At 49.3% G+C, this 8,623-nt stretch overlaps 1 protein-coding gene across 1 annotated transcript; it reads left to right on the top strand.

The window, feature by feature from the left end:
- Positions 1-897: 897 nt before the first annotated feature.
- On the top strand, positions 898-8,137 carry SHISA2 (shisa family member 2). The gene is made up of 2 exons (XM_002824102.5): positions 898-1,266; positions 4,834-8,137. The coding sequence occupies exons 1-2, from the start codon at positions 933-935 to the stop codon at positions 5,385-5,387; spliced, it is 888 nt and encodes a 295-aa protein (XP_002824148.1). The 5' UTR covers positions 898-932; the 3' UTR covers positions 5,388-8,137.
- The last annotated feature ends 486 nt before the right edge of the window (positions 8,138-8,623 follow it).

The raw sequence follows: 8,623 nt of genomic DNA, 5'->3' as shown, positions 1-8,623 counted from the left end.
GAAGCTTCCGTGGGAGGCTTCCATCGGTGCGCACCTCCCGAGGGCGAAGCAGCGACCGGGAGAGGGAGAGCCGGCCGGAGGCTGCCGGGCTCCTGTAGGACTGCGCTGCAGCCGGGGAGGCGGAGAAGGGGAACCGGGGCGAGCCGCCCGCCTGGATCCGCGCCCAGCAGCAGCCGCGGCCGCCGCCCGCCGGGCAGGCTCCCGGGACAGCGGCTGGGGGCGCGCAGGACCCTCGCCTGCGTCCTGGGCGTTCCCGGGGTCAGGAGCGCTCCCTCCGCGACGTGCTGGGAGGATTGAGCGTCGGGGCTGCACCCCCGTGGGCTGTCCAGGCAGCCCGGCCGGAGCCATGCGGACCAAGTTCGGGGCAGAGGAGGCTGAGCGCGGCCGGCTGCGTCACTTGCTGCCCAGAGCCTTGAGTGCACTGCCCGCCTTCGCCCCTTCTACCCGCCCGAGAAGGGAATAAAGGAGGGGAGACGGGCCCCGATTCGCGCGCGGGACCCTGAGGCTTAAACCCTGCGGCAGAGCCCTGGCTCCAGGTCCGCGGCGGCGCGCCCAGCGGTCATCCGGCTCGAGTGAGCGTCCCTTCGGGGATGCTCAGGGAGGGTCCGGTTGCCGGTGAAGCCTCCAGGGGCTTCCGGACGACAGCCCCGGGGGCCTTCTGACTGTATCCCGAGATTTCCATCAGCGAGTGCAACTCGTAAGGCGGTCCCTAAGGGGACTGGGCCACCGGCTGAGGACGGGGATGGCTTAGGAGCTCCTGGACCTAGGGCCTGGCGTCGTCGCCTCCTGGGCGTCGCGGTACAGGGGAGTGGCCCGCGCGGAAAGCGCCGCGGGACAGTCAGTGACGAGGCCTGGGGGTCGCCGGGGCCACGACTTCTCGGAGACCGCCCTGCGCTCTCTGGAGACGCGCCGCCCGCGCCCAGGGTGGTGCCATGTGGGGCGGTCGCCGCTCGTCCGTCTCCTCCTCCCGGAACGCCGCTTCTTTCCTGCAGCTGCTGCTGGCCGCGCTGCTGGCGGCGGGGGCGAGGGCCAGCGGCGAGTACTGCCACGGCTGGCTGGACGCGCAGGGCGTCTGGCGCATCGGCTTCCAGTGTCCCGAGCGCTTCGACGGCGGCGACGCCACCATCTGCTGCGGCAGCTGCGCGTTGCGCTACTGCTGCTCCAGCGCCGAGGCGCGCCTGGACCAGGGTGGCTGCGATAACGACCGCCAGCAGGGCGCCGGCGAGCCTGGCCGGGCGGACAAAGACGGTCCCGACGGCTCGGCAGGTAGGGCGGCCTGTGCCCAGCGCGAAAGGGAGGACGGTTGGCGTTGCCTGGACGTCAGGGACCTGGGAGCTTGGACCGGGGAGATTCAGGAAAGGGCCTAGGACTAGGAGGCGGAGTCTGCCTTCTGGCTTATTATTTGGTCGATGTGGGTCCCTAATTCACCCCCACGGGCCTCAGTTTCTCCATCTGTCAGCCAAAGGGTGGCTTAGAGTTAATTTTCCGAACAAAATCACACTCCTAAGGCAGTGTGGGCCACAGACAGCCCCCATATTTCTTCTGACCAGGGTCCTCCGGGCCCCTCTGGCGTCTCCTGTCTCCATAGGGCTTCATGTCTTAGGGGTACCCGAGGAGACGGCGAGGGTGCGCCCCCGCCCGTGAGGGCCTGGCAGGGGTGCTTCCCTGAAGACTCCCCGAAAGGAAGGCAGCTCCTCAGGGCTTTCCCAGGGCTGCTGCCCTGTGCCAGACGCCGCGGATTCCCATCTTCTCCACGCGGCGGCCCCTCTCCCCTGCAGCGGCCCGCCTGTGGGGCTTCTGGACTGTTTTCCTTACCACGTCAGACTTAGTAGGTGTAACATCGGAGCAGTGCCCAGCCTTGCTCTTTGTGGCTTTGATTTTTTTTTTTCTTTCAAATTGCCAAAGCCAGAGTTGGAAAGTAAACCCGTGAAAGAATTTGGTAGGTTGCATTTCACTCTTCAGAAACCTTCCGGAATGCCTCCCTGGGGTGTCTACACCAGTCACTGCGTGTGTGTGTGTGTATGTGTGTGTGTGTGTGTGTGTGTTATTTAGTTCGGGGGAGGGGAGGTGTAGAGGTAAAATGGCAAACGTGTCCCCGAAGGGGCGGCTCCTCCTTTTTGTGGGCCCGTTGTGTTTACCTGGGAGACTTTTCGCTAGCACCCTGAGCCTGGGTTCGGGCTGCCTGAGCTTTGGCACAGCGTGGTTTGTGTTTATAGAGCTGCCTCCCAGGACCTCGTGAGAGACAGCTCTTTTCAGTGCCGTTCCCTTTCGCAGTCAAGCATTTTATTAGCATGCTACTCCTATTGTTCTGCTGTCTTGAATTTGAAGAGAGCGTAATTCCAGAACCAGCGCAGTCTTAAAACGCAAGCTCAGTCTCGCAGACTGTGTGGCCATGGAAGAAAGCCCAGAGAAGCGAGCCAGACCCCGAACTGCTACAGTCAGATGTCTGCTAAATTGGGCTCATTAATGGTCTCCAAAAAGTTGGGATGGCTTTGGATTAGTCGGGACTTCTCAGGACGAGACTTCTCATGACGCCCTGTGTTGTGCGTGGATGTCTTCTTCATGCTACTTTTAAACGTTTTTTTCCTAAAAATTGTATTTCTTTCACTTCTCTTCTGCAGTGAAGGGCAACATGCCTAATTAAGCCTGCCGGCGGGCTTATAGTAACGTTACATTCCTTACCCCTGTGTAGTTATTTACATTTCCAATTAAAAATCCTGGAAAGAGAACAGTTATTTCTCCCCAAAACTCATTATGTGGACTGAGGCTGGTTTCAGCTAGTTTCTGCTATGATTGGGGTACATTTTTTTCCTGTTTTACTACTATTAATTTATTTTTTGATAACATATTTAGGGCTGGTGTCTTAATTTAGAGAATGAAATATTTATAACACGCCAAGGAAAAAGCCCTGCATCCACTTCTCCAGTGATCCATAGTTAGCCTGAAGTGATAGTGTAATTAGAACAGTTCTACTGCAGGGCACCAGCTGTGCTGCAGACACTGTAGCAAGTGTTTCTACCTGCTAAAGGGGCGCTATATATAGAACTTGCTCTGTTCAGCATTGAAACTCCAGGAAATCTTCCACAGTCAGCCTTTGGTTAAATACCTACAAAGTATTGTTTTACTTACACGGCATTATTTCTCCGTAAATCCAGCTGGTATTATACTTTAAAAACACTGACTCCAGCAATACCAGAACAGTGAAAAGGAGCATAATTAGAAAGCCCGGCTGCTCTAATGGATGATGAAAGGGTATTCATAGAGCTGACCTCAAAGGCCTGGGCTCCTTCCTAAAATGCTGCCCCATCCGACTCTGGGCTGGCATTATGCTTTGCCAAGACCAGTAAGACCCAATCCGCCCCTGTGCTCGTGTATTTCCCAAAAATATAGTCAGGGGGATGGGGCAAGAACACATCAGAAAATGCAGGCTCTTGGTAACATAGGATAGAATTCCACAAAAGTGGCTCAGAGGCATTCTGCAGGCACCTCCCATCTGATTCTGTCCCTGTCAACCTGCGTCTAGTTTCTAAAGCCTTGTAGTGCCATCTCTATGGGTCCTAAAAGTTTTTTTAAGAAACTAATTTATTTATTTATTTATTTATTTGAGATGGAATCTCAGTCTGTTGCCCAGGCTGGAGTTCAGTGGCACAATCTCGGCTTACTGCAACTTCTGCCTCCTGGGTTCAAGCGATTCTCCTGCCTCAGCCTCCAGAGTAGCTGGGATTACAGGTGCGCGTCACCACACCCAGCTAAATTTTGTGGTTTTAGTAGAGAGGGCGTTTCACCATGTTGGCCAGGCTGGTCTTGAACTCCTGACCTCAGGTGATCCACCCACCTCGGCCTCCCAAAGTGCTGGGATTACAGGCGTGAGCCACCGTGCCCCGCCAGAAACTGATTTTAAAATGGAGTTTGCTAGTGGTTTTATCAAAAGGTTTTTATTTTTACTTTTTATGGTTTTCTATTTTAAAATCAGCTTCCCGGGTGAAGTGTGATGGCCGTTGCTTTATGCTCTGAGGGCTTTCCCTGTGCATTCTTGCCTTCTTGGCTTGCTGTGGGTGACTCGTCTTCCTGGAACACATGTCTTGTTGCTCCTGATGTTTGCTCTTGGACATTGTTTCAGGATGGCCCAATGCCTGGAATAACTTCCCTCCACCTCCACACAGACCCCGTCACCTGGACCCAATGCCACCGAAGGACCGTGGCTTTTGCTAGGGAAGAGTGAAGAAGGTCTTTTTTAAACCTCTCCTTAACCCTCTTGTGCCTTACAGATGCCTTTTGGAAATGGTAGTGACTTAGAGTCTGGCCTAAATTTTTGACTTAACTGCTTATGAAAAAAGAACTTGCTAAAGAATGGTAAAAAGAAATTTGCAAGGAACTTAAATCACTTTCTGGGGGAAAAAAGACTTTTAAATAAGTTAAAGTCATTATTACTATGAAGATCCTACAACAATATGATAGGGCAGACTTAAGTTTGGACCGTTTGATTATGGTAGGAAGTTTAGAACCATAACCGTCTTAACCTATTAAACCCATACTTCTGCTAAATCGGATATCTGGCTCAATCAGTCTTGCAGTTGATTAGTTGAACTAAATATTAACAGTTTGCTTCTAGGGGCTGACCTGCCATGCCTGTAGGGTCTTAGGACCTTTCTAAGCACGTGATACAGAATGGTGCATCTTATGGACTTCTAATATGTGAACAAATTAGCCCAGTGTAGGTCCTTCACCTGTGGGTATCAGTGTTGCTCATTCATTCATTACCATTGCCAGTCGGCGATTGGTACTGTGTTCGTAGAGTAAATCATAACATTGTGTTTCTGTCCTTTGCTTCAGTGCCCATCTACGTGCCGTTCCTCATTGTTGGCTCAGTGTTTGTCGCCTTTATCATCTTGGGGTCCCTGGTGGCAGCCTGTTGCTGCAGATGTCTCCGGCCTAAGCAGGATCCCCAGCAGAGCCGAGCCCCAGGGGGTAACCGCTTGATGGAGACCATCCCCATGATCCCCAGTGCCAGCACCTCCCGGGGGTCGTCCTCACGCCAGTCCAGCACAGCTGCCAGTTCCAGCTCCAGCGCCAACTCAGGAGCCCGGGCGCCCCCAACAAGGTCACAGACCAACTGTTGCTTGCCGGAAGGGACCATGAACAACGTGTATGTCAACATGCCCACGAATTTCTCTGTGCTGAACTGTCAGCAGGCCACCCAGATTGTGCCACATCAAGGGCAGTATCTGCATCCCCCATACGTGGGGTACACGGTGCAGCATGACTCTGTGCCCATGACAGCTGTGCCACCTTTCATGGACGGCCTGCAGCCTGGCTACAGGCAGATTCAGTCCCCCTTCCCTCACACCAACAGTGAACAGAAGATGTACCCAGCGGTGACTGTATAACCGAGAGTCACTGGTGGGCTCCTTTACTGAAGGGAGACGAAGGCAGGGGTGGATTCTCGAGGTGGAAGTCCACACATGTCGGTGGTATTTGTGGCACGATTCCTTTGGATGGCTTCATTTGCCCCCAGACTGTATGAAAACATCTCCGAATTAGTGTTTCTGGATATGTTTCATCCAGGGTATCATTGATTTATGATGGAAAACCAGCCTCAGCTGGAGATGACTGTGATGTTGCTGATGGGTGTGTAACAAAATGCTTGAGTCCCAAGTGCCCTTGAGATATGGTTGGCGAAAGAATTTTATAAACTGATAAATTAAGGGTTTTTATTATGTTGTTATTATTATTTCTTTTTTGTTGTTGACTGCACAAGATCAAAATGCCTGTTATCTCCCTTTTACCTGGGCCTTTTTTTTTTTTTTAATCAGACGGAGTCTTGCTCTCTTGCCCAGGCTGGAGTGCAGTGGTGCGATCTCGGCTCACTGCAACTTCAGCCTCCTGGATTCAAGCAACACTCTTGCCTCAGCTTCCCAAGTGGCTGGGATTACAGGTGCCTGCCCCCACGGCTAATTTTTTGTAGTTTTTGTAGAGATGGGGTTTCACCATGTTGGCTAGGCTGGTCTCACACTCCTGACCTCAAGCAATCTGCCTGCCTCAGCCTCCCAAAGTGCTGGGATTACAGGTGTAAGCCACCGCGCCCAGCCTGAGCCTTTTTTTTTTTTTTTTTTTTTTTAATGTATCCAAGGTTAAGGGGAAGACACAAATAACAGGACTACTCTAAAAGGAAACCCGTTTGAACTCTGTGAGATCAGTCATCAGTCTCAGTATTCCACAAGCACACCTTAATTTCATTGTAAAAAGATATATACATTTTGTCTATTTTTGTGCTTTTGGGGGCCTATTTTGTGCTTTTTTACCTTATGTAGAGATCTTATTACAAAGTGATTTTCTACATTAAAAAGAGACTGAAATAAATTGTATAGTTACTTAACTAATGAAGACATTTCAGAACTCTCGGATGATTTTAATCTTGAAGTAGTAGGTGGTGTAGTCATAAAACCATTCATCCCCTTCTTGATTATATCTTAATTTTCTGGCTTTAAGGTGACATCTGAGAGGTAATGCATTCTTTTTTATATTGAAATCATAAACTATCACCCACTGCTTCTCTGAGTTACTTTTAATTTTGCCTTGTGGTTATGGTTTGGCATTTCCTTCTGTTTGGTTTTCAGATCCCCATGTCTATATAGTCCTGAGTGCAAGTAATTAATATTTCTGCCTAGATCTGATAAAACATTTTCTTGTTTTAGTTATAAAAAGAAATGTGTTACAAAGATACTTAGTATAGCTCCTCAGCCATAACCTGAGACTTAGGATGAAATTTAAACCAGATATGATTTACTTTGCAGATCATAAGGCTTTTTATACTCTTGTTATCAAAATGGTTTATTTTTCAGGCACTAGGGACTGTTAAGAGAAAAGCTTTTCAACGAAGTATTGCCTTTCTTCTCCCACAATGTTCTTGATTTCCTCTCTCTTCCAGGCCTCAACAGGCACTGTATTCGTTGCCAATGTTCCAGATTATCAAATTCAAGTGAATTTATTTGTGTGTTGTTTACTTATTAAAAAAAAAGATAACTTTAAGGATGTGCAAGATTTTGTAATTAAACAAATCATTGTATGGTATGGTCTTCTACACATTTATATCTATAGATACCTGTCGATCATCTTTCTACTCTGTTTCATGACTGAATAATGTAAAACCATTGTTGGCAACTGGTATCATCAAAGATACTCATTTTTTAATAACCAAAGGCAGGGGAAAATCATTTTACTTATTAAGAAATATTTTATGATGTGAATTCCTGGGGGAGTTGGGTTTCTTTTTTCATTTTCATCGTACTTGGTAATTTTTCAGATGGTCTAGTCAACCTGTTAATAAAATAAAATTTCTAAAAATTATGAATATTGCTTTCTAGAACCAAGCGCCTACTTTTCAAAGTAATCAATATCTGGGAAACTTACGTGAATGTTCTGTGAGTCAGTGAGTATTATTTTACAGGTTTCATGGGAAATGTTGACCACACAAAAGAAACAGTTCGTTTGGAATCATTATATTATGAGGCTAATGGGTGTTCCCTGTATTGTGTTTGATGGCGGATTCCTGCTTACCTCTGGAAGTGAAATTCCTAGAACTTTGGAATTGAAAGGGATCTCAGATGTCACCCAGCCTAAAGATTGGCAAGCTTTTTTTTCAGTAAAAATCCAGAGACTGGCTGGGCTCAGTGGCTCACCCCTGTAATGCCAGCACTAGGGAGGGCAAGGCGGGAGGATCGCTGGAGACCAGGAGTTCCAGACAAGCCTGGGCAACATAGTGAGACCCCATCTCTACACAAAAAGAAAAAATAAATAAAAATTGGCTGGGAGTGGTGGCGTACTTGGTAGTATCAGTGATTTGGGAGGCTGAGGCAGGAGGTTCACTTGCAAGCTCAGGAGTTTGAGGCTGCAGTGAGCTATGATTTCACTACTACATTCCAGCCTGGGTGACAGAGTGAAAACCTGTCTCAAAAAAATAAGAAAAAAAGATCCTAAGAGTAAATATTTTAGGTTTTGCCAGCCATATGGTATCTAGCAGCCATTCAGCTCTGCAGTAGCAGCACAAAAGCAGCCATAGATATACATAAACAAATGAGCAAGTCTATATGCTCATAAAACCTTTTTTTTTTTTGACGGAGTCTCGCTGTGTCACCCAGGCTGGAGTGCAGTGGTGCGATCTCGGCTCACTGCAAGCTCCACCTCCTGGGTTCACGCCGTTCTCCTGCCTCAGCCTCCCGAGTAGCTGGGACTACAGGCGCCCGCCACCACCACACCCGGCTAATTTTCTGTATTTTTAGTAGAGACGGGGTTTCACCATGTTAGCCAGGATGGTCTCGATCTCCTGACCTCGTGATCTGCCCGCCCGGCCTCCCAAAGTGCTGGGATTAGAGGCATGAGCCACCGCGCCCGGCCAAAACCTTCTTTACATGCACTGAAATTCAAATTTCACACGATTTTGACATGTCATTAAATAATCTTCAATTTTTTCCCCAAAACATTTCAAAATGTAAAAGCCATTGTAAGCTGTAGTGCTGTACAAAAGCAGGCAGTGAGCAGGATTTCCCCGGCAGGCTGTAGTTTGTCAGTCCCTCATCTAATCCTCCCTTCCCCTGTGCAAGAGTCACCTCTGTGACATTTTTGG

Source organism: Pongo abelii, chromosome 14 (genome assembly GCF_028885655.2).
Source record: "Pongo abelii isolate AG06213 chromosome 14, NHGRI_mPonAbe1-v2.0_pri, whole genome shotgun sequence".
Lineage (NCBI taxonomy): Eukaryota > Metazoa > Chordata > Mammalia > Primates > Hominidae > Pongo > Pongo abelii.
The sequence above is the reverse complement of the archived record's forward strand: the minus strand, read 5'-3'. Positions and strand labels throughout refer to the sequence as shown.

What these genes read in the sequence shown, in the direction of transcription:
- SHISA2 (XM_002824102.5), top strand. Translation starts at nt 933, where the DNA reads ATGTGGGGCGGTCGCCGCTCGTCCGTCTCCTCCTCCCGGAACGCCGCT. An exon ending in CGGTCCCGACGGCTCGGCAG is followed by an intron (nt 1,267 to 4,833) that starts GTAGGGCGGCCT and finishes CCTTTGCTTCAG; the next exon opens with TGCCCATCTACGTGCCGTTC.